Raw genomic sequence first — 24,542 nt, 5'->3', positions numbered from 1 at the left:
ACAGCCCAAGGAAACGAAAGCGAAAGCCGCTCTGCTGCCGGCTGCTCAGCTCCCGCACTCGGCGCGGCTCCCATCGGTCGAAGGGCGCGGTGACATCGCGGTGATATCGCGGTGATGTCGCGGTGGAGGCAGCAGCGCCGGGCGCTGAGCGTTTCCCAGCGCTGAGGAAACGCCGTCCGTCCGTCCGTCCGTCCGTGCCCGCAGCTGAGGTGAGCGCACCCGGCTCCAACTGCCCCCCGCAGCTCCGCACGGAGGGTCGCGGGGGCGCATCCGTGGCCCCGGAGGAGGGACCCGAGAGCGGCCGGGACGGCGGTCCCGGGAATCACCGGAGCAGCGCTCAGAGTCGGGGAGAGAGCGCACGCGATCGGGCTGGGGTCTGCGGGATTCGGTGGGGGATGTTTATTGAGAGGACTCCGAGATGGGATAAGTGGGGTGGGTTTGGTGGTCTGAGTCGAACGAGAGCGGCAAAAGAGGCTCCGCTCCGCTCCACTTACAGCCCTGCCCGGGGCTCCCGGCCCGATCCGCAGCCGTCGGCCGGCACGGGGAGCTGCGAGAGCCGCCCCGGAGGAGGTGTCCGGAGCCACCCCGTGCCCTCCTGCCCCCCCCCCGCGTGGCGTGGATTGGCCGGGAGCGGCCGGGGGGGCGGCGGCGGTGACGTTCCGCGGGGAAAACTTTGTGGCTCGGCGGAAAAAACGAAACTTCGCCGGGGGCGGCGGTGGCGGAGCGGTGGCGCTGCGGGTCTCGGTGCCGTCGGTGAGTGCTGCCGGTGGGTTCTGGGGGTGGGGCAGCGCTCTGAGCTGGGCGGGGGTAGCGGGACGATACGAGACGCGACCGCGGTGCTCCGGGACCCCCCGGGCACCCCGCTCCTCCCGGAACTTCTCGGCCCATGGGTCATCCCGCTTCTCCCCACGGTGCACCCCGGCCGTACCGACGGCTCCTCGGTGCCCCCCTCCCCCGGGCATCCTCCTCTACAGCACTCCCGTGTCCCCTCCCCTCGTGTCCAGCGTCCTGACCCCCAGCTCCTCCATCCCCCCCGCTGTTCCTCGCGGTGCTACCCGCTCTCCCCCGACGTTCCCCTCCCGGTGCCTTTGGCAGCACCCCCGGTTCGTCACGGACCGGGCGCCGCAGGCAGCCCCACCTCCCCGCCCCCCGCCCTCATCTAACGGGCCTCATTAGCATTCCGCCCGCCCTTCGCCACGCCATTGGCCCATCCTTCCCCTTTGTTTACATATCCGGGAGGGAGGGGACGAGCAAGCGCCTATCTGCGAGGCAGTGGGCGGGGCTGAGCGGCACATTTGCATATAGGCCGCGCCCAGCGCCTCCCTCCGCTTTCGCCGCGGGGCGCAGGTGCGGGCGGTGCTGTGGGCGGGGGCCGCTCCGGGGTACGGACCCGCCGGTACCGCTCCCGTGTGCGGGCAGCCGGCCGTGACCCTGGGCCATCTCTGCGTTCCCAAGCGCGTGTAACGTTAACAGGTTTCCGCACAGAGCTGCTCGTCCTTCTTTATTCCTACGTATCTGTGGTCTCCTGCCCTCGCTGCTGGCTGAGGGTGATGGCTGCGTAGCGTGCATACCCAAACTGACTCCCAAACATCACCACTGGGCTGCGAGAAGGGTTATATGGCAGAGATCCCTTACTTCGTGTTAACACGTGTGTTTCTCTCTCCAACCCCACCCATTTCTCTCTGTCTGTGGTTCCTCACGGCTTCCTGTAGATCATGGAGCGCCCCACGTGTCTGCACGTCCCTGGGGAAGGGCCCAGCTGTGCTCAGTGTGGGGCTCAGCCCACTGCTGGTGCAGGGGACCAGGCTGCAGGTAGGGGGTTGCAGGGTGAGGTGGGCTGAGGGCTCCAAGAGGGCTGGGCTGGGCACGGTGCTGCTGCTTTATTGAGGTCTGAGCTGCCATTTCACCAAAGGTTTTAAGTTTGGGTGAAAAGGGAACTTCCCATTCCTTGCTGGGTGCTGCTCTCCTCTGTGTGGTAGAGGTCCCAGAGCCGCTCACTGGGAGGCTAAGAAAGCTGAGGAATGGCAGCATGCCGTCAGCACACATCTCAAGGAGCCTCAAGCCTTTTGGCAGGCAGTTGAGGCTCACAGTGCTTGCTGCTCCACCTGTAGTGTGTTAGCTGGAGCTCCGGTGATGGAGATGGATCAGTGTCCCCACACAGGGATTTCTTATCTTATTCTGCTGCTGATTGCTGGAGCTTTGGAGAGGGGCTGCTATGGAAGGAGGGTGCTGTCATTGATAGTGGTGGCTGCTGGATGGGGAACAAAGGAACTCTTGTACCTTCCACTGCTGTATTCAATCAGTAACCAACCCTGCTTGCTTGCCAGCTGCTGAGAATTGTTTTCCTTCCTGACCCTCTGTAGCAGAAATGCTAAGTGATTAACAAAAAGCAGTGATGGAGCACCTGGTGGGAAGGTGGGGCCAACCCAGGGGAGCTCAGGTGCATGCAATGAACCTGAGTGACCAGAAGGGCTGGAGCCAGGATCCACCCCTTCCCAGCCCTCATTTAAGGGTTGGCAGCGGAGGTGAGGGGATCTCACTGGAGACCTCTGCATACCTGAGGCTTTCCAAGGGTAAGCAGATTCTTTCCTTTGTTTCTGTGCTCATGGCTGCTGTATATGAGCATATCCTCACCTGCTGCAGCCTAGGACTTTGCTACTACTACTTTGCTACTAGCTGTCATTGCTACTCTTTCCATTGTGTTACAGCCTCTAATTTAACAATGACCATTCCCACTGTTGCAGAAAGAGGAGAGGTGAATCTTGTTCCTGACCCTGATGCGGGCCCAGAGCCTGAAGGAGAGCCAAGGGAGGAAAGTGCTGGTGGGCCTCCTTCCACCACCGAAACAGAGGAGGAGGAGGAGGAGGAGGAAGGAGGAACACTGCAGGAGGGCATAACAGCTCTGAGCAGTGCCTCAGAGACTGCACCTGAATGCACTGCAGCTGAGTTGTCTTCTGCTACTGAAAGGAAGGAGGAGGAGGAGGAGAAGGAAGGAGGAGCATCGCTGCTGGAGGACGTAGCAGCTTTATGTGACGTCTCAGAGACTGATCCTCAGCACGTGGCAGGTGGTTCTTCCCAAAAATCAAAGAGAAAGGTAAAGTTCTTTGTCAGTGTTATACTGAATACCACTGGCAGTGTTCCTAAGCAAATTGTAAACGTGTCTGCTTACGCTGTGTTGCATATGCAGACAGCTGATGTGCTGACCAGCACTGCTTCCCTCTTTGCTACGCTGAGGGTGAAAGTACCAAATCCAGCTTAGCTACTGCTCTGATCTCGTTAGTGGGCATTGTGCTCACAGCTGCTCTGCATTCCTGCATAGGAAGCTTTGAATATGGAAAATATGGATTTCTTAGGAGTCAGTTGTGTTTCTCCTAATATATAAGGCTACAGCTGTAGGCTTATATATTAGGAGCCTGAAGCCTGAAGAATAAGGTCTCGTCCTTATTCTTCATGGTCATTCATTCTCCCATAGCCCATTGTAGCAGAAATCTGTGCTAGCTGCAGTAGAAGAGGTGACAAAGTTTCTCTTCAGTGATGAGTAAACTAACATTTTCCTATATCATTCCTGTTTTTTTCTTCTTAAATTGCAGAATAGAAAGACGAATAGAGGAAAGAAAAGTCGTTCTGGCCATGGGGAGCAGGACTCTCTGCCTCCTGGGAGCACAGCACCAGCTCAAGCTGCAGACTTGTCTGATGAATGCGTTGTTTCCCAGGAAATCCAGACCTTGAGCGGTGAAGTGGCCAAGCAGAGTGCTGACTTAATTGCCAGTGACAGTGGAGGTGCCCAGGAAAATGGCAGTGCTGTGGGCCGCTTGGGAAGGGAAGCTGAAGGTCTGGAAGTGGTCTCAGGAGGCGGTCACTGCAGTGCGGCTGTGATGAACCCATTGGAGAGCAGCACGGGTAGTGGGGCTGCCACAGCTCCCGGCTCTGCAGCCCTGAAGGAGATGGGGGGAGGTGGGAGCACCGCACAGCGCGGAGCCAGGAGTGGTGTGGAAGAGAGGAGCGCTGCGTCTGATGCTGGCCAGGCTCTGGAAACCAAGCGAGATTCCCAGTCTTTGGGTGGCAAAAAGAAACCAGCTTCAGTGGGAGAGAGAACAGATGTTTCCTCTGGGATTTCCCCGGATATTGAGGTGCCTAAAAGTAAAGCTGCAACTTCTAAAGCTGAACGTCCAAGTCAAGACACAAAGACTTCTCTTGTGGCCCAAAGCTCAAAGGCTGGGAAGGGTAAACAAGAGAGCAGCCAGAAAGTGAGCAGTTCACCTTCCAGTGTAAGTGTGTGAGTGAAAGCTCCAGTGGGCGTTTGGTTGTGTGGGAAAGTGTTTCTCCTTCTTCCACTGTGGTTCTCTCATGCTGTCAGTAAAGCTGAAGATGATGAGGCCGGGAGTACGGGAAGAAAGCAGGGAACACCATAAAATTCACTCACTGAGTGAATGCATCTTTTCTCCAGGTGTGTTCTCCAGTACCTCCATGGGCTCGGGCATCTTCGTGCTTGTATGTGTCTGTGCTCCAGTTATGGAAAGGACACTTAGGCTGTGAATTGCTGTTGGTTGTCTTTCCTTATGCTCCATCCTCAGGAGATTTGTGACTTTACCCCCCCCCGACTTTCTGCAAATGCTTGAAGACTGAATTCTTTGTGCCGTTGGTGCACTGTTTTCCCTCAGCAGCACGTTCTCCTTCGTCTCAATGAGGGATCAGTGTTTTCAGCTGGCGTGCTGTGATTTCTGGGTATCCGTTGCTGCCTGAAGAGATGCTGTACGTTTCTGCAGACATACTTGCAAGGTTTTCTGATTCATTTGATGTTTTGTCCTTTCTAATGCAGGAGAAAGGCACAATGGAGAAGAAGACCCCAAATGAGAGAGCTCAGGAAACATCTGAGAAGACAAAGAAGACAAAGGCGACAAATCAGACCGATGGGCCTCTGGTTAGAAAGAACAATGCTCCCTCTGTAACAGACAAGGGCAAGGAGAAGCATCAGCAGAATAACCAGAAACCTGTGGATAAGGAGAAACGAAGGTGAGGATACCACTGCTGCTCCCCAGCATTCCCCACTTATAGGTGTGCTGTGAGGTAGGATGGGGGACTCTGCACTGAGGCGAGGAATCGATGGGCTGAGTTTGCTCTGAGTATATACTGTGTGTATATATATGTGGCTCTGTGGCCATAGAATCGATCTTAAAGCTGACACAAACCATTGCTCGTGGAGAAAGTCCTGTCAGGTGAGTCTGGGTGGCATATTTGTAGTCTCACCAATGCAGAGACCCAGCTGGATGCGAGTGGAGCATCTTGTGCTTCCCTTAAGAGCCCCTTCCTTTCTGCACTGGGCTTTGCATTAGGTCTGCTGCATCGCCTCAGCTGTAGTGAACTGCTGTCAGAGCCCTGTGCCTTGCCTCCGCTGAACCAGCAGCTCAGAAATGTTTTGCCATTTATGATGACCTGCACTATTAAGAAATAATTATTTCTGTGTTCTTTCTTTGTGCTTCTGTGAACTGAAGTGAGGGTGTTACAGTGTATTTCCATGCAATACTGTCCAAAGACTTCAAGCTAAACCCTGAAACCGATAAAGTGTTTGTCGTATCTGGAGGCTTTTATGGCAGTGCACAGTGGGAGAAAGTCTGTGAGATGAGCTGTGTCAAGTAAGTACCCTCTGAGTCACACAGACACAACGGGGGTGGTTTGGGTCTGGGGGGCAGGAAGCGGCGTGGCCATAAAGACATACACCAACGCAAAGGCTATAGGTATCTGTCCATAGCTGGGTGGGTTCTGCTATGAAATAACTTCATAGTGAAGTATCCCAAAATTCTTCAGTATGGAGAAATGACCGCTGTCCCTGTTAAAAGCTGAGTGATGTGTGGAGGGGGAGGTCTGTAGCCCAGCTGATGCTTCACTTCTCCTCTGCTGTGTGTTTGTGCTATTTAGGCGTCTCGACGTGCATGGATACCTCATTGAAGGCTATGCAATTCTTCCAATAGAAAATGTGGATAAATTCATTCCTTACAAATACTGGATTTCTTCTGGTGAAGGAGAATATGAATTTATTTACAAGAAGCAAGCAGTAGATATTGTGAATCGATGCTTATATGTGAGCAGCAACCTGATCAACAACAGAGGTGAGCTCTTCTATCTGGATCTGCACGTCGTGCTGTTCTGTGGTCTTCTAGTGGAATGACTGCTAACAGCAAGGGGAATAGCACTGTCTGAAGCTGGGGATTTAATGGGTCTGGTGGTACCCCTGCAAACAGCTGGCAGGACCAAGGCACACGCAAATACATGCATCTCTCCAATTGTTTTCCTGTGTTCTCGTCTCGTTTATTCCAGAGTGGCACCAGTATGATGACATTGTGTGTAAAAAGCCTTCTATGGTGAAAAGCTTGTGGTCTTTTCTTCAAGACAAAACCAAAGATGTTGTGGAAGGGAAGAAAATAGCTGCAGAAATCATGCTAGAAAATATCTTCAGCATTCTTGGAACCTGGAACCCCATCAACATGAGGAACTTCCTATTCCAGCTGAGGCAATTTCATGTTGTTGCAGCACACCCAAGTGTATATGATGGTGCATATATGCCATGGATTGAGCTGGGCTTTGGAACGCAGCAGGTGATCTGTTTTAACAGATACTAAAAGGCAGCTCAGTGACAGAGCTTTGGTTTTGTTCTTGAATTTGTTGGATTGATTCTGGCTTTTCCAGTCTGGAAGCTCACCATGGATCCCTTCATGGTGGCTGCCTCTGCTCACCCTGGGAGCTTTCCATCAAGCTTTTGCAATTAGTTGCAGTTCTGAATATGAGAAGCAGAAATATGACATGGGTTTTGCCTCTCGATATTAATTTCTTCTGCCTGTCCTCCTAAGAGCTGCTTCAGACAGGATTTCTGTAGTTCTGAACTTACCTGGCGTAGTGATGAAGGGTGGCAGGGATATCTTTGCTCTAGGAGCCAAACCCTGTGGTCGTGGCTGCTCCTTTCTGCAGCTTCCTTCCTGCTGGTTACTGGGGAGAGGCCACAAGATGGCATGCTGGCCTAGCAGCACTCCCTGGCTGCACACACTCAGCTGATAACATGGACTTCATGCCTGCCTGCTTTCAGAAGGCTGATTTTGGTAGCGTGGTGCATCACGCAGTATCACAGTGTTATGAAACCTTTTGGATGTGGTTTCCAAGTGCTTCCATGGCTCTCTCCACCTCTGCTCTGTTGGGTGTGGGAGGGTGCACAGTAACTGAGCAGTGGGACCTGAGAGCACAGAGGTGGGCATAGAACAGGCACAGGTGCTGCCTTGACATTGTAGTGGTGGTCTGTGCTACATCTGCTTATGTCCTGGCGTCAGCATGGTGTTGTGTTGTGTAGGGGGTATTGAGGATCCTAGCTGTGACAGAAGGAAATAGCTTCAAGAGGACAAGACTGATCAGGGAGCTAATGCTTTGCTTGCTTTGTTTCTTTCCTCCTTTATCTCAGGTGAATGATTTGCTGCTGCAATATATGAGGAAAATAGCCAGCTCCTTCCTCCTTCCAGAGGGTGCAGAAGCATCACAGAAGGGTGTGGTGATGAAAAGTAAACTAGCTCTGGGGCTCACCCTGCTCACCATAGTTGATGCCTTCCAACTGCCAGCATCCAAAGAGGACCTGGCTGGCCTGTGTGAGCTCTTGTGCTTGGAGAAGTCACAAAAAGCCGTGGTGGATGAATTCCATCAGACCATGGAGGTCTTTGCAAGTTCTGTAAGGTATGTATGTTACTGGTCCAGTAACTGGGCTTATTTTGTTACAGGTAGGTAACTAGTGCAGCACTCTGTGATAAGACAGGAAGGGATCCAGCTCTTTAGTTTCATAGGATCACAGAAAAATCCGGATTTGAAGGGATTTCTGGGTGTTTCTGTTCTACCTCCCTGCTCAGAGCTACCATCCAGGCAGGGTTGTGGTCAGGTTCTGGAGACCTCCAGGGATGAAGATGGCCCAACTTCTGTGCCATTTCGTGATGTGAAAAATGCTTTCCTTCTGTCCAAACAAGACTTCCCTCCTTGCGACTTGTCACTGCCTCTCGAGAAGCCTGGTGGATCCAAGCTGTTTTTTCCTTTATATTTAGAACCCTGCTATTACTTTGTCACACCATTCCTTGCATCTTTGCTGTTGACCCTTACAAACTCTGATCAGTATCCTCACGTGCTTACTCCTTGAAATGCCGTATCTGGATTGCTCGTTTCCTCTGACCTGCACTGTGTATGTGTTTTGTGTCAGTTCTCTCTTCGCACTGACTTGGGCTCTTCTCTAACTGCTTATCTGGCACTCCTGAGTCTGTAGTTCTTTGCTTGGGCAGCTGCAGCTACTGAACTTCCTTCTGGAGGCACTGCTTCAGCCCAGCCTGAGCTTGAGGAGGTTGGGAGCTGTCACTGAGATGTGTGCTCATCTTTATGGCTCTGCATCTGTGTCACTCAATCCCTCCCTCAGCTGTGGGGGCTCACGTGGGAACTATAGGTAAACTGTTGGCACTTCTTTAACCCCTTACCTGTAGGGTTTGTGCCAGGACAGTTGGGTGGAGTTACAGTATTGAGTCTTACACTCTTCATACTCGTCAAGAAAAAATAAGATTTAACTGAGATAATGACAAGAAGTTATTTGGAGGTCCATAGTGAGATTGAGGCATAGCCTTTTTTCTTTGTCTGTTCTTTCTTCACAAGGGCATTCTTTGTTCCTGTAGGAAACTGCTCTGTTACTGCTTTCTTTGTTTTAGTATTTTCAGTTTCCGCATTCAACTGATAAACTTGTGTCAGAGATGCATTGATGGCAAAGTAGGCCAGTGGGTGTGGATTCTTCCTCTCCTGCATTTGTGTACCGCCCCTATGCAATGTGACCGCTGCCCAATGGAAGAAGAAATCTGGGCTGGGCTGGAAGGACTTCCGTTTGCTGAAGCAAGGAAGAATCACAATGCGTGAGTTCTCCCGGCCTACTGGTTGTACCCATTGCCTTGACCTTGCGCTTGGTGGTGGTTGCCTTTACTTCCTCACTTTCTTTTTCTTATACTTCAATAAGAGGTGCAGCGTGTTGATGGTGGGTGTTTGGGATACACAAACACAGCCTCTATTGGTTGCTCAAAGCCTATGGTGTGCAGTGTAGCTGTGCATTGTATTACTTCTCAGCTGTAAGCCAGCCCTTAATTCTGCAGGCTGCAAAGCATCTTGTGCGATTGATTGAGTTGAGCAACACATGGGATTTATTTTCCCTGAACTTTTTCCATTGTTGTTCAATGGTTGGTCCCGGGGTCCCTTACGGATCTTCAGCTGCAAGTGAGAGAAGTGCTTGAGTCAGAATGAGAGGTCTCCGGGCTACATAAGCCTTCAGCCTTAGAGAAACCATGAGAACACGAAGACTTTGTTTTGCTTTCCATCCAGGCGTGCCCTACTGCAGCTCATGAAAGAGAAGAAATACTTGATGGAATTGGATACGACTCTGGTCAAATCGTGGATGTGTGTGCTGCCCACAGAGAGCCTTGCTGAATTTATTGAAGACGTCTGTGGGGATCTACTAATTTCCCTTCAGGGTGTTTCTTACAGGCTGCAGAATGCTGCCCCTTCGTGCAAGAAGCCTGAGGTTTGTCTCTTTGTTGCTTTATCTGGCGAGGGATAGAGGGGAGGAAATGCAGTTGGTAACGAGTCAGAGCACAGAAAGCCTAAAGCTTAGCTAAGGACAAATTGCTCCGAAGCACAGTGAGAGGGTGTGTGCGTGGGCAAACAGTGTTACTGGAATAGAAGAGAGATGCACCTGCTTACCTGGGTTTGCTCTTAGTTACTGATGGCAAATGCTTTCATCCTGAGATCCCTCTGTGCTGCCTGAAGCTGGTTTTCTGCACAGCCCTTGGGGCTGTCCAATGTGCTGCCAACGTGAGGTGTTCTCCTGCCTGCTGTGAAAACACGTGTGTTTGTGTGAAGACAACAGGGGTTCCTTATTGCATTTAATAGCAATCAGTTTAAAAACTCTAGGTTGTAAGGAGTGTCGCTGCTTAGACAAATAATGTTCTCCTATAAGCTGGATCTGACATCCAGTAACACATCTTAGCAATTTCATTTGTGTGGGGGCGTTGGAGAGCTCTCTCTTTCACAGTGTCCTCCTCAGTTAATGAGAAACCAGACCACAGAGGCCCTTCTATGGCATAATATCTCTATCTCTTCGTTCTTAGGTAGTAGGGAGGCTTGTGAAGACGCTGCTGTGCCTCTTGGATGGTGAACGTGCCAGGTAACAGAAGCACCTCTCTGCTGGGAGAACGATCTCCATTCTGATTCTGTGTGTATTATGGGATTGCATGGGATTACGCTTAGTAGCTGGAGTGTGTGCATTGAAATCCATAGATAGAAGGGTCCTACGTTTCTATACCCATCAAATCAAAGCTTTTTCTTAAGCCTGTCTGAGGGAAGGGTTGCTAACTGATGCATTGTTAGATTCCTTTTTTCCTTTTTCTTTCTGAAAAGAAGACAAATTCTTCTTTATTCCTGTCCTCCAGAGCTCTGCAGGCTCGCTCATGGTTGTCCTGCCTGTTCCTCTGCTTCAAGCTGCACGCGAGTGTCTGCACGTGCACAAAGAGGGTGCTGGAGTTCAAGGTTCCTGCCACTTCTGCTATGTTGATTGCAAAGCTTGCCAGACTTCAGCCCACAGAAGTGAGTACCAGGCAGCCGTTCATGGCTTGTCATGAGCTGGAAGCGTGACAAAAACGGTACCACCAACTGGTTTGGGATTGTATCTGTCCTCAGTTTGGAAACCTTGGTACCCCAAATTAACAAAATAAGGTGATGTGTCCGAGTAGGTGTGAAATCACTTAATGATTTTGAATATTATAGATGAAAATAAGATCAAATGCTTAGGCTTGCTGTCGTGGGTTCCTTTCTGTCTGTCTGTTGGTTCTTTTAGGGGGGGGAGGCAGTTATTTCTCCCCTTTATACTTGTTTCCTGGAATGGAAATTCTGCCTTACCAGCCTCTCTTGCTTCTACTCAGTTGCTGGAGGGGGTTGCACTCAGTACACATGGGTGTCTGATGCATGCAGTCCTCCTCCTTTAGAAATACTTAATTTAAATCAGTTGCTGCCCTGCTTGAACTGATCTTCCTTTTTTTCTTCACTCGTGTGCAGCAGGTTCTGGGCGATGAAACAGCACTGGAAAATGAAGTGGTGGAAATACTCAGTGAAGCTCTAAGATGCACTCGAAGCTGGTTCAAAAGTGCTCTGAGCCAGAAGTTACTGAAAGAAAGCCACCACCACGTGATGTTCACTTTTAATGCTGAACTTGAGGTTTGTCAGCTTCTAGTAATCATCATTAAAATATTTTACTGTAGCTTAATTGTACAGTCTGAGTGTAATGGAGGGCATACCCTGTGGCTGGGGAAGGGAGCGAGGCAGAAAGAGGCAACGCAACAGCTGAGGTGTATCCCAAGCTGAGATGCTTTTTCAACTCAACAGTTTAAAAGCAGCACAGCAAAGGGCTGTGCTGGGTGCTTTGAGGCTCATTTCTGGCTCTTTCTCTGCTGCTCTGAGGGGCAGTGCTGGAATGCTGAACTGCTCCTTGCTGGTGTTGAGCTGGAGGTGTAGTTTGCTTGCTGTGCTGTCCATAAGGCCCTCCAAGCACAGAGCAGCTCCTTACAGCCTCAGCCTGGGGCAGGTGCCAGCGTCAAGGTGGAAGCTGTTTATCCACATCTCCTTTCACAACGGGGGGCTGTTGGAGCTGTTTGGGCTTAAAGGGTCACCTTCTGCAACTCTAGAAGGGATCTTTTTCTTTGGAATGGAAACATCTGAAAGGGCTGCAGACTGAGGAGCATGGGCTCTTTTCAGCGCAGTGATGTTCTCCTCGTTTGAATGATAGCACTCAGTGGTGTTCTGGGCTCGTTTACTTCTCACCTGCAGGCCTGGAATGAGTTTGTGAAGATCAGCTTTCCAGATGAGCAGTTCAATGCGAGGTGGAAGAGCACTCTGCTGGCGGATTTGGAGAGGAGAATTCAGGAGGTACCGGGAGCTGTGGGCGGCTGCTGCCTGCGGGCTGAGCTCAGACGGATGGGTGGTTTTCCCCTGTGCCTGTAGGATGAGTTCTAGAGCCTGAGTGGGCACGTGCAAACGCTGGCTTTTGGCATGCAGATGGCCACTGTTGCTGCAAACCTTATTGTAGAGGCTCAAAAATTGGGCGTGAATTTACACTGTGCTGCATTCCTGGTGTCAGAGACTGCGGGGTGCTGAAAGCCTGGCTGCTGTCCTTCCATTTTTGGCATTGACTGATGGATATCCTGTTATTTGAAAGGAAATCGTGCACTTTGGGCTGTTACCAGCCCAAAGTTAGTCTTAAGGAAGTGTAAATTACCACCGGGGTCTCACAGAAGTGTGCTTGTTACGTAGGTACTGTTGTCTGGGCTCTCAGTTGCATGCGCCGAGTGGGTCCCTTTGAAACTGAGCCATTCAATCTCCTCATCTGCTTTCTGCCTTGTCTGTAAAGATTTTTCCATCAGAAAAAGTAATTCCCGATGTAAACTCGGAAGGGGAGATATTTATCGCCTACTGGAGAGGGAAACACTAGGAGATTTTTCCAGCGTTTATGCTTAATCTTTTCCAGTCCCTGGGAAGTGATGCACGGCCGATGCTTGGCTCCATTAGGAAACTCATATGTTTGGCTTAGCTTCTAATATTGTCTTAATAGCAGCGCTCTTGTAGGAAAAACCTTTGGGAATCGGATGAGTAATCTCTTGTTTACCCCATAGGAGGATCCAGTTAACCAAATCTTAGCTTACTGCTGTCAGCAGCACCGACTTCGAGATCTCGACCGTTCCATTGGCTGCTGCTTTGAAACCTGTGCCATAGAGGCCGTCACTGCAGCTTGTCAGGTATTGGTTTCCCTTGAGGCAGGAGAAGCCTTTCTTTTTCCAAGGAATCCTCTGCAGGGGATGCATGTTGCGATGGAAGGAGTGTTCACAACCTTCTTCTGATGGCTTGAGTTGCTGTGGGCTGTTTTGGTTTAAACTGACAAAGCAGTATGGCCAAGGAATCAGGATCCACTTACACGAGGTCCATGAAAAGTATCTGTAGTGCTGATCACATCGTTGGCTTCCTGCGTCAGCCGTGTCATGTGGCTGTTTTAGAAAGTGCCTCAGCACTGGGACTGTGGCCTGTTGGAATGGGTGCCTGCTCCTGACACAGACCTGGCACAGCCCAGTGCACTGATGCGTTCCTTCCTTCTGTCGTGTGTGCTTTGTGCAGACCCAGAGCAGCCTCCTTGATATGATATCTTCCTACAACATGGACCAGTTCAGCCGGCTCATATCAACTATCATTGTGAAGTCGTGGCCAAGAAAGGTTGAGCGTTCTCAGGATGATTTTGATGAGATTTTGCACCACTTGCTTACATGGCCTGACGTCAAACATATCTTCACCTTTAACGGTATGTCTGCATGTATACCTCCAAAGTTCTGGGAGGTTACAGCTGCCTAAAAATGCAGGTTGTTGTCATGCGAGTAGGTTGAAGTGGTTTGTGCTTTCTCCTTGGGTTTGGGGTATGGGATCTCTGTATCTGAACTGCTGTCCTGAGGTCCTGACGGTTCCTTTTGAGGTAAATGTGAAGGATCAGAGGATGCCGTGATGAGTTCATACGCTTTTGGATGGGGATTCAAATGGGAAACTGAAGGACTGTTTTATGACATTAGATTATTGCTTCTGCCCAATTTTTGTGGAGCAGGACTGATTTAGGTTTTACACACTTCGTTTCTTGAACAGGAACAAACACAAAGCTCCAAGAACAGCTTACAAATGAAGCAAGAATTGTAATGGCCAAAGCAGACTCCGTGTTCATGAGTGTCACCAATGAGCTCCAGGAAGGGAGCATCCTCATCAAACATCTGGAGGAGATTTTTCAGCATGAGAATCAGTTTGTCTTTATCTGGGAGCTAAGTAAGTGTTCTGCTCTGAGGTGGCCGTGTGGGTTTGCTGCATGGTTGCAGTGACTGATGGCATGCTCTGTTAAGATTACTCCAGTGATTAGTTATACTAATTACGTGCTTCAGCATTTAATAGTGCTGCCATTGTCTGTGTTCTTTACGTAGAGCTCTGCAGCTTGTCCTGTCTGCATTGCAATGTTTGTGGCTGTGCTGATCCAAACCTGAGCTATGAGTGCAGAGGGGGAAGTATCATCCTAGTGACCACAGATGGGTTTTCTTTCAGAGCACAAGCAGCTGTTAGATGGGCAAAAAGAACTCCTGAGACAACTGAAAGAGGTGCTGCAGAGGAGACGAGAAGAACTAACGCACATCATGGCAGAGAAGAAAGCAATAGGAACCTTTCTGAACATGTGCAGGAAGGTGCAGGCATCTGTGACAGGTAGTGCTCTGCGAAAGCAATTTTCAAGTGGTGGCAACTCCAGAAAGTGCAATTTCTGTTGGAAACCACTGGACAGGTTTTATCCTTACACCATAGGAAGAATGGGGAGGGATGGGGAGAATAAGCCTGGAGCATCTGGGGCTGTGGGTGAGTGCTTGTGTGTCAAATGGCATTCGTAGGGGTCTGCGTGACCTCAACGTGCATCTTGCAGCATGGAGGATTAGGTGAATTAAGGCTGATATGGGTTGGATGCCTGACCTGTGGCCTATCTCTGTTTTGAAGTGTATGTTGGCGAAGTGGATCGTCAACACTCGGAAGATCTCCGCTCAGAAAAACTGAATCGAGTTGTGAGTGTGGGAAGGAGACCCATACAGACCTACTACAAGCTGAGCCAAGAGCTGAAGGAGTGTGCCCAGAAAATGCATGCTTTTAAAGACAGCCTGATCTTCCAGCAGTTCTGGGAGGAAGCTGCCATGAAAGCAAGAGAGAAGTATGGCAGTTCAGACGAGGAGGAGGTTGTTCCTGGAGTGGACCTTAATGATGTTTTCGAGGGCCTAATCGCCCCTTGTTTTATGAATTACGAGAGGTTGTATGATGATCTCAGGTCTGGAAGCCTCACTCTGTCTGCAGTTGATAGGATTTTCCAGGATTTCACCAATCATCCCGAAGATATCAAAGCAGAGCTGAACATCATCTGTGAGCTTCGGCCCGCGGAGGGCAGGCGTTGGGTTGATCGGCGCTTCCAGCAGATCCAGCAGTATCATGAAATGCATTTAACTTTTGATGCTGTGAAGATTATTGCTAACGTCAAGGAGAGTCTGAACCTCTCTGGTGACTTCAGTGTCCTGGAAAATCTGCTGTACATGGCAAGTATTTGTTCTTTCAGCTCTGCACTGTCAGGGTGTTGGCTGGAGGGTTTAGTAGAGCTGAGCCTTCTAGGAAGCCTATCTTGATCTGTCAAGCCATTCTCTGCCCTAGAATTACCTATTTGGGATAACTGAAGTGTTCAAATGAAGTGCTGATGTGTAATCTTTCTTAAAAGAGAGATGTATTCACCTGATGGTTGGGGTATGTCTTTGAGGGCTTTTCTTTCCCTTGGAAAACAGGCTGTATTTCCCATACCCAGAATGAACGCTTGTTTCTGCTTCTTGCTTCGTAGACAGAAAAGCTTGAATCACACAAGACACAAAAACTGGACTTCATCAGCTCTGAGCTCATACATGCCAAGGAGCTTCTGCAGGGGATCACTGTGAACCGCCAGGGATGTCTGAGGGAGCTGGCCCAGCAGAAGGAGTTTGTCTGCTGGGTCAGAGAAGCACTGAAAGGTGTGTGCTGCTCACCCAGAAATTAGGCAGATGGTACCAGGAGGGATGCTAGTTTGTGTGGGGCGCAGGAGGAATGCCATGTCCCTGACCCATCTGCTTGATGCTTTCACAGCTTCTGGTATTACAGTTACCAGCATCCCTCGTGGGTTTCAGCATGGAACATGCTGTGATGTAGGCCCTGTAAACGTGCCACTGTAGTTTTGTGCTGCACACAGTAGCTACCCTGCAGGGCTTGGTCTGAGCACTGTAACTGCTGCCACTGTTCAGCTCAGGTTGGTTGCTTAAGAGAACGGAGGCTGTCCATGAAATAGAGTGGCAGCAGTCTGAATTCTGTCTGTCAGCTCAGTTGTCTCACAGAGACACATACCCCTTCAATCCTGGCTGTGGGCCTGTGCTATTCATGGCCATACAGACAGAAAGCAGGGTCAAGGGTGCCATTAATTCAGGTGAAATACCAATGAAATGGTGGTGGTATGGGTGGAGGAAAGCTGCGTTGGAGACTTCGTTCAAAGGCGTCTTCTATAAAAGAGTGTCATGAAGTTGCAGCCAAACCACTTCATTCCTTATCCACGTGTTTATCTCATTTAAGATATAAATGAGCTGAAGGTCTTTGTGGACTTGGCCTCCATTTCTGCTGGGGAGAATGACATGGATGTGGACCGCGTGGCGTGTTTCCATGACACTGTGCATGGCTACTCCTCCCTGCTCTACGAGCTGAGCCAGGAGTCAGGGTTTCACGACTTCATGCTCTGCTTGAGGAAGCTGTGGCGAGCGCTGGACACGGATGAGAATCTTCCCAAAAAACTGGTGAGTTCTGCTGTGGCTCAAAGGCTGACTGCTGCAGCTCTTGTTATTGGAAGGGAAATACCTTAGGTTCACATAGCACAGAAATTCACTGTAGCAGCTATTGCTCATGTTGCACAGATTACTGAGGCTTTTAAGCATGACATGTAGCTTTGCTCTTTTAAAGAGTTTGATGGTGCAGAAGAGGGAAGGCAGATGGCTGGGAACTCCATTTTATTCTTTGCAACAGGGCAGTTCTACAGTAAGAGGCTTTGAAGTGCTGCAGGCTCTGCTCTGCAGCCGGGAGTGTTGGTGAAGAGCAGCTGTGATGAAGGATTGGGTTGCGGCCCTTTCCTCCTTCCCCATCCTGAAGCTCTCTCCAAGCTGTTTTTCCTGAGCAGAGATATAACCCTGGATAGAAATGCAAAGTCAGAGTGCTAAGGGCAGTGCCGTGTCTTCTCTCCCCGCAGCGTGCTTCAGCTCAGCACTTGGAGTGGTTGAAAACAGTGAAGGAGAGCCATGGGTCGGTGGAGCTGTCGTCACTGTCCCTGGCAGCCACCATCAACAGCAGAGGGGTGTACATTCTCAAAGCACCGGCTGATGGCCGGAAGGTGAGGCTGCTTCTCTCTGCTTGAGCTGCTGCTGTGTCAGACTGCTGTTCTCTGATGAGTATCACCTGCAGACAGCACTGCTGGCACGTCTGAAACGTGCTGTAACTTCACTGCCACTTTGCGTGGTTTTTTTGGGGGGTCTGATGCGCTCTTCTTGCTGCCTCAGCAGTGGAACCTCACTGCACATCAGCACTGATGATTTAATTTCTGTTAGGTTTCTTTGGACAATGTCCTGCACCTCACCCTGCTGGAGAGCTCTGAGAATCACAGGCCATCATGGAAATACTCTCTGGCAGAGCTTCGTGAGCTGCAGAACAAACTGATGCTCATGTCAGCAAAGGGAGAGCAAGGCCTGGAGGTGGAGAAGTTCTCTGAGGTCAGATTTCAAACCCAATGGCTTATTGATGTTGAAGCTGAGGTTGCATTTTGTTTGAATATCATCTTTTAGGGCTGTGATTTACAGCTGAGTTCTGGGGATGGGTAGTAGCAGGCAGATACTTCTGTCTTTTTTTGGTTCCTTGTAGAGGAAATAAGCTGGAAGTGAAATAGAGGATTAGCATCCTCATCTTCTGTCTGTGCTGGGGATGTTCCTGGCTGTAAGGATTGCTGTACTTGTGTAGAAACCAAGGGGGGATTCCTTACAGACTTCCTGGGGGGTATTGCAGTTAAGCCTTTTCCAGGGAGCCTTTTGTACAGGGCCTGACATACCTGGCCTGGCACAGAGCCTTTGTGATTGGAAGTCTCTTGTGTGGTTTTGCTGGCTGGGACTCGTCTTGGTAAAATCAGGTGGTTGTTTTTTTTTTTTTTTTGTCCTCACACAGACCTTTTCCAACGTCCAAAGACTTGCACAGGCCTTTATTGACCTTTACTCAGCTGGCAACATGCTCTTCCGCTCCTGGCTTGCCCATGTACACTGCTCACCAAAAAGCGAGTTGTGCGTTCTTATAGACTTCACTCTGAGACTGATCCCAGAGCTGGAAGGGCAAGGAGAGCTGGCAGATGTGCTCCCTCGCCTCTGCAAGACGATGGAGAGCTTTCTGGAGAGCTGGCAAAGCTTCATGTCCAAGAAGCGATTCCAGCATTTCTACTTGAACTTCTACACTGCTGAGCAGCTGGTTTATTTGTGCACAGAGCTGGGACAGGGGCAGCCCAGCCAGAAAGCCCTGATGATGCTTTCGTTCCTAAAAAGTAACTGCACTGCAGAGGACGTCCTCAGAGCGTCTGAAGGCCACGAGCCCCCCAGCTCAACAAAGGCTGTTTCTGACTTGCTTGCGCTGCTGGATGAGGAGAGGGATCTGACTACCTGCTTGGAGTACATCTGGGAGTGCTACATGAGCAACATGGGTGCCTTCCTTCCCAACTGCCTGGATGTGGACACGCTCGGTGCGTGGCTGAAGAGCCTGGCCGGTGGGGAGAGGGAGTGTGTCACCAGGGGCTTCCCGCAGGACCTTCTGCACGTCGGTCAGCCCAACCTCATCACGTGCCCTCGCTCGGAGGTGCTCACTTCTGCTCTGGCTGTTTACATGAACAGCCCCAACCAACCCCTCCCCACTTTCGATGAAGTTCTCCTGTGCACTCCTCAGACCACCGCTGAGCAAGTGGGGCTCTTCCTCCGGAGATGCCTCATTCCTGGCAGTGAAGGAGAGAAAATTTACACCATGCTGTTTGCAGACGAGCTGAGCTACGATGTCAGCTGCAGGGCAGAGGAGCTGTTCCAGCATCTGCAGGGCTACAACAGCACCTATCGCCTCATCATCCTGTGCAACTGCGAGAGGGAGCACTGCTACATCCCTTCTGTCTTCAGCCAGTACAAAGTGCACATGATACCCCAGAGGCCCCTAACTGAAATCCAGCAATACCTTCAGCACCACTACAGAGTTGCTCAGCCTTCGAACTCAGCCGCCGGCGTGTTCAAGGGCAGCACATGTGTTGGGATCGTGTCCTCCAAAAGAGCTGGTGTAGGTAAGAGGCTTCGTGCAAAGCGGGCTCTGCTGAGTATTGAAAACCAGGGTGGGGTTCACTTTGCCTGTTTTTCTGTCCTAAGTATCTGGTTAGGAAGAATGATTCAGACTTCAGGCAGCAGGGAGGTGATGGGCATCTCTAGAGGTGGTTTCTCTCGCTAATCTGATACCTCTCTCTTTCTACTGATGCGCATCAGTAACACAAATTAGGTGGCTTTGATTCCAGGCTGCAACTACTGCTCTAACGAGATTTAGACTTTCTTTTTGTGGAATGTACTTTAGAACGCTTCAGAGATCTCGAAGCATATCTATACCTAAGCATTTGACTCGTTTCATTCTATTACGTCTGTAGTAGTAGTATATAGTTGATACTGATTTAATTCTTGCGGTGTTTTTATAACAGGGAAATCCCTCTATGTGAAGAGACTGCACGAGAGACTGGAAGCACAGCAGCCTGACTGTACAGAGCTTCTGAAAACCATCAGGCTAATAGAGCCAGCAGTGGATGAAGATAAAGTGCTACAATCTCTTTTGCCTTTTCTAGAGAGCCAACAGCCAACAAAGCCCATGATATTCCATTTTGACATCACCTCTTCAGTAAGTTCACCTCTCCTACCCACGCCTCTTCCTTGCAGAAGCTTTCTTTAAAGCTTTTGTTTCTTAGTAAGCCATCTAACTAGGCTGTGTTATGTCATGATTGGTTGTGTAAGTTAGTAAAAGACTCTTCTTAGCATCGAGGTGGCTGGACACTGAAATGGGTTGCCCAGAGAAGCTGTAGAATCTCCATCCTTGGAGACATTCAAAACCTGACTAGACAAGGTCTTGGACAGCCTGCTCTAAGCAGTGGGGTTGGGGGTACCCTTTAGAGGTCCCTTCCAGCCTCAGCTATTCTGTGAAGTCACGATGAGTAAATAACAGGAACTGTCTTTCTCTTTATCCTAATGACAGGTACAAAGCGGAGTTCCAGAGTTTCTATTCAAGCTGTTGGTTTTGCAGTATCTGACAGATGCTAATGGAAATATGTGGCTGCGACAGAAGTGCCATTTGTATGTCATTGAGATCCTCGAGGTGTCACCACTGCCACAGCAAACGGTGAGACACATATGTACAGCAGTGCTCATCTCTGAATTTCTCAGTTCTTTGGCACAGGTGTTGGTATGTAGCTGAGCACGAGTTGTGAAGACTGTAATGGTAAATATAGCTTAGAGATTCCCTGTTTGCCTCGGGGGGTATTGCACATCTCCATTACAAAGTGGTGCTTATGGGATTGTACGAAATGATATTGAAATGCAACAGACAATTAGAGCTGTTGTGGTTTTTTTTGGGTTATTCATTTCTGAAGGTCTGTTAGTTTGAGCATCACTGGTCCTTTATAGGAAAGATAAAAACAGGGTCTGATCACCTTTGTGTTACTTTGCATGTTTGCAAGTACTAGAATATTTATACTCGCATACAAGAACATTGTTCTTAGAAAATAGATAAATAACAAATTTCTATGGTTTAATTTTCTTTTTCCTTGAGGTAGCTCTGAGAAGGGATTGAGGTTAACAAAGGACCAATGTTACAGGAAGGAGACTATAGGAGACCAAAAACGTGGGAGGGAAAAACATTATGGCTATGTAGGCTAGTTGATGTTGGTTCTTGTTAGGCCTGTGATTTTAGGCAAGAATACTGTAAGAACAAATTAAGACAGATGAAGATTAGGGCTACAGGTTTGTGATGAAATATTTTCCTCTCCTCTACTCCAGGTATCGGTGAGCCAGAAGTATAATTTCCTTGATGTGTTCCCTAAAGTAATGTGCAAGTCTCCCAAGGAGGTACTAGAAATGGAGACACTTAAGAGGCAGCCCAGGGATGCTTCGGACCCAGGAATGGATGAGGAGGAATTTCACAGTGAGGCTTTCCAGAGACCTTTCCAATATCTGAGAAGATTTGACAATGGGCACAATCTGGACACGTTCTGGTATAAAGCACGCTCTGTGGAAGGGAGCCCAGCAGAATTCCTGCAGGTTTTCCTCCTGCACTGCGGGATCGTGGATCCCTCCTGGTCAGAACTCCGAAACTTTACATCGTTTCTCAATGTTCAGTTGAGAGATTGCGAAGCTTCTGTCTTCTGCAACCCTGAATTTGTCCAGGACACTCTGCAAGGCTTCAAAAACTTTGTTGTTACCTTCATGATTTTAATGGCAAGGGATTTCGCGACGCCCTCCCTGCACATTTCTGATCAGAGCTCAGGAAGGCAGTCCTTCAACCTGGAGGACGTTTCTGAAGAAGATCTTCTTCCTTTCCGCATTCGGAAGAAGTGGGAGTCTGAGCACCACCCCTATTTGTTTTTCAATGGAGATCGTGTGTCCATGACGTTCATTGGTTTCCACTTTCAGCCCAATGGGGCTCATGGTGTTGATGCCATCAATCCTTTGAACGGCAGAGTTATCAAGAGGAACATCATGTCCTCACAGCTGTACCATGGCTTGTTACTCCAGAGAGTTCCCTTTGATGTTTCTTTCGATAGCTTGTCCCGTCTTGAGAAACTCGACAGGCTTTGCATGGTGTTGGGAATCCCATATGTAACAGACCCCGATGAGACGTATGAGCTCACAACAGACAACGTGCTGAAGATGTTGGCTATTGAGATGCGGTTCAGGTGCAACATCCCAGTTGTCATCATGGGAGAAACAGGCTGTGGGAAAACCAGGCTGGTAAATTTTCTGTGCAAGTTACGCAGGAGCTTTGTGGAGGTAGAGAACATGAAGCTTGTGAAAGTCCATGGAGGTACGACTGCAGAAATGATTTATGCCAGGATCAAGGAAGCGGAAGCCCTTGCTATAGCCAATAAGAAGCAGCACGGGTTGGACACAGTCCTGTTTTTTGATGAAGCCAACACAACAGAGGCTGTGAGCAGCATCAAGGAAGTTCTGTGTGACCACACGGTGGAGGGGAAGCCTTTGGTCCCTTGCTCTGGCTTGCAGATCATAGCAGCCTGCAACCCTTACCGGAAGCACACGCCGAAGATGATTCAGCGATTGGAATTAGCTGGGTTGGGCTACCGAGTCAAAGCAGATGAGACAAAGGAGAAGCTTGGATCTATTCCATTGAGACAGCTTGTGTACCGGGTCCATGCACTCCCACCCAGCATGATCCCGTTAGTGTGGGACTTTGGGCAGCTGAACAACTTAACTGAGAAAATGTACATACAGCAGATTGTTCAGAGAGTTACTGAGCACATCCGAGTGGACCAAGCTGAAGTGAAGGTAATTGCAGAAGTGCTGATTGTTTCCCAGCAGTACATGAGGCAGAGGGATGACGAATGTAGCTTCGTCAGCCTGCGGGATGTGGAGCGCTGCATGGAAGTTTTCAAGTGGTTTTACAAGCGCAGTGATCTGCTGTTGGGAGAGCTGGAGAAGTACCTTGAAAAGAGAGCTCTGAAGAGCCCTGAGAGAAACAACGTTATCTGGTCCTTGGTGCTAGCAGTTGGGGTCTGCTATCACGCATCCTTGGAAAAGAAGGAGGCATATAGGAATGCTATCAGCAAGGTCCTCCCAAAGCCTTATGATACTCAGAAAAAGATCTTGGAAGAAATCAGCGTGATGCAGGATTTATTCCTGAGTGGTGTGCACCTCCGAGACACCATAGCAAGGAACTTGGCCTTAAAGGAGAATGTCTTTATGATGGTCATCTGCATTGAGCTGAAAATCCCTCTTTTTCTTGTTGGGAAGCCTGGCAGCTCCAAATCCCTTGCAAAAACCATAGTGGCAGATGCGATGCAGGGCCAAGCTGCTCACTCGGATCTGTTCAAGGACCTGAAGCAAATCCATCTGGTGTCTTTCCAGTGCAGCCCTCTCTCTACTCCCGAGGGTATCATAGGCACTTTCAAGCACTGTGCTCGGTTCCAGGATGGGAAGAACCTGGAGGAGTATGTCTCTGTGGTGGTTTTGGATGAGATTGGGCTGGCAGAAGACTCTCCCAAAATGCCTCTGAAGACTCTACACCCACTTCTGGAAGATGGCTGCATAGATGATGACCCTCTTCCTCACAAGAAGGTTGGCTTCATTGGGATTTCCAACTGGGCTTTGGACCCTGCTAAAATGAATCGAGGCATCTTTGTCTCCCGTGGTGACCCCAGCAAAGAGGAGCTCATAGAAAGTGCGAAGGGAATTTGTTGCTCAGCACGGGGGGCTTTGCACAAGGTCGAACAGTACTTCCATCACTTTGCCAATGCATATGAAATCATCTGCAAGGCCCAGGACAGGGAGTTCTTTGGTCTGCGTGACTACTACAGTCTCATAAAGATGTTTTTTGCCTTGGTTAAGAGCTCTAAGAGTGAGCCCACGCCTCGAGACATAGCTGAAGTTGTCCTCCGTAACTTCAGTGGTAAAGATGATATCAATGCCTTGGAAATATTCACCTCACAGTTACCAGAAAAAGGAGAGGTGAATGCTCACGATATCAGTCGAATTGAGCTGATACGACAAAACATTTACAGCAGCAGTGAGGATGGTGATTGCAGGTACCTGCTTGTGTTGACTGAGAACTACGCAGCGCTGCAGATCCTCCAGCAAGCTTTCTTCACTGCCCGGCAGCAGCCCGAAATTATCTTTGGCTCCAGTTTTCCTAAGGACCAGGAGTACACCCAGATATGCAGAAACATCAACCGTGTGAAAGTCTGCATGGAAACCGGCCAAATGGTCGTGCTCCTCAACTTGCAGAACCTCTATGAAAGCCTCTACGATGCCCTCAACCAATACTATGTGTACCTTGCTGGCCAGAAGTACGTTGACCTGGGGCTGGGCACCCACCGGGTGAAGTGCCGGGTGCACCCCAAGTTCCGTTTGATCGTCATTGAGGAGAAAGACGTGGTGTATAAGCACTTCCCCATCCCGCTGATCAACAGGCTGGAAAAGCACTACCTGGATATCAGTACAGTCCTGGACAAGGAGCAGAGGGAAACCGTGAAGGAGCTGAAGAAGTGGGTGCGTGACTTTGTTGCAGTCAACACCAGGGAGCACCTCGTGAACCAGCAGAATTACAGCCCTTCGGATGTGTTTGTGGGCTACCACTCCGATACCTGTGCCTCGGTGGTCCTGCAGACCACGGAGAGGCTGAAGGCAGCGTGTCCTCCCAGCCAGCTCATGGCACGTGTCAAGGCTGAAGCGCAGCTGGCGCTGCTCAACTGTGCTACCCCTGACTCCGTGATCCGTCTCTGCAACTCGGGGGGGTTGTTTAGAACTGATTCCCTGGCCAACGTGTACTTCAAGCAGCAGCAGCACTCGTCTTTTGCAGACTTCCTCCGAGCTCACATCCGCTCTGGGTCGGAGTGCCAGACGGTCTTTACAGAGGTGAGCATCCTGCAGGGTCCTCTCAAAATGCTCTCTGCCGCGCTGGAACAGGTTGCCCAAGGAGGCTGTGGATGCCCCATCCCTGGAGGCACTCAAGGCCAGGCTGGATGTGGCTCTGGGCAGCCTGGGCTGCTGGTTGGCAACCCTGCACGTAGCAGGGGGTTGGAACTGATGGGCATTGTGGTCCTTTTCAACCCAGTCCGTTCT

At 49.9% G+C, this 24,542-nt stretch overlaps 1 protein-coding gene across 5 annotated transcripts in view; it reads left to right on the top strand.

Annotated features, from left to right (window-relative positions):
* The first annotated feature begins 99 nt into the window (after positions 1 to 99).
* Positions 100 to 24,542, top strand: part of RNF213 (ring finger protein 213) — a 47,177-nt gene continuing 22,734 nt past the window's right edge. For 2 of the 5 annotated variants that reach the window (XM_046902045.1, XM_040649509.2), the window contains exons 1-28: positions 100 to 209; positions 1,713 to 1,812; positions 2,745 to 3,094; positions 3,591 to 4,268; positions 4,820 to 5,013; positions 5,493 to 5,633; positions 5,917 to 6,107; positions 6,316 to 6,593; positions 7,445 to 7,710; positions 8,715 to 8,912; positions 9,373 to 9,571; positions 10,158 to 10,213; positions 10,479 to 10,632; positions 11,101 to 11,259; positions 11,869 to 11,967; positions 12,711 to 12,833; positions 13,207 to 13,387; positions 13,720 to 13,893; positions 14,164 to 14,319; positions 14,602 to 15,185; positions 15,479 to 15,644; positions 16,234 to 16,451; positions 16,898 to 17,038; positions 17,253 to 17,414; positions 17,860 to 19,000; positions 19,403 to 19,596; positions 19,948 to 20,091; positions 20,748 to 24,335. In XM_046902045.1, coding sequence (XP_046758001.1) covers positions 1,716 to 1,812; positions 2,745 to 3,094; positions 3,591 to 4,268; positions 4,820 to 5,013; positions 5,493 to 5,633; positions 5,917 to 6,107; positions 6,316 to 6,593; positions 7,445 to 7,710; positions 8,715 to 8,912; positions 9,373 to 9,571; positions 10,158 to 10,213; positions 10,479 to 10,632; positions 11,101 to 11,259; positions 11,869 to 11,967; positions 12,711 to 12,833; positions 13,207 to 13,387; positions 13,720 to 13,893; positions 14,164 to 14,319; positions 14,602 to 15,185; positions 15,479 to 15,644; positions 16,234 to 16,451; positions 16,898 to 17,038; positions 17,253 to 17,414; positions 17,860 to 19,000; positions 19,403 to 19,596; positions 19,948 to 20,091; positions 20,748 to 24,335 — 10,032 coding nt within the window. In that variant the 5' untranslated portion in view covers positions 100 to 209; positions 1,713 to 1,715. Of the gene's footprint in view, positions 754 to 1,712; positions 1,813 to 2,744; positions 3,095 to 3,590; positions 4,269 to 4,819; positions 5,014 to 5,492; positions 5,634 to 5,916; positions 6,108 to 6,315; positions 6,594 to 7,444; positions 7,711 to 8,714; positions 8,913 to 9,372; positions 9,572 to 10,157; positions 10,214 to 10,478; positions 10,633 to 11,100; positions 11,260 to 11,868; positions 11,968 to 12,710; positions 12,834 to 13,206; positions 13,388 to 13,719; positions 13,894 to 14,163; positions 14,320 to 14,601; positions 15,186 to 15,478; positions 15,645 to 16,233; positions 16,452 to 16,897; positions 17,039 to 17,252; positions 17,415 to 17,859; positions 19,001 to 19,402; positions 19,597 to 19,947; positions 20,092 to 20,747; positions 24,336 to 24,542 lie in introns of all 5 variants that reach the window. The other 3 variants (XM_046902044.1, XM_040649508.2, NM_001389479.2) reach the window with 3 other exon arrangements.

The sequence above is a fragment of the Gallus gallus genome, chromosome 18 (assembly GCF_016699485.2).
Source record: "Gallus gallus isolate bGalGal1 chromosome 18, bGalGal1.mat.broiler.GRCg7b, whole genome shotgun sequence".
NCBI classification, from domain to species: domain Eukaryota; kingdom Metazoa; phylum Chordata; class Aves; order Galliformes; family Phasianidae; genus Gallus; species Gallus gallus.
The sequence above is the reverse complement of the archived record's forward strand: the minus strand, read 5'-3'. Positions and strand labels throughout refer to the sequence as shown.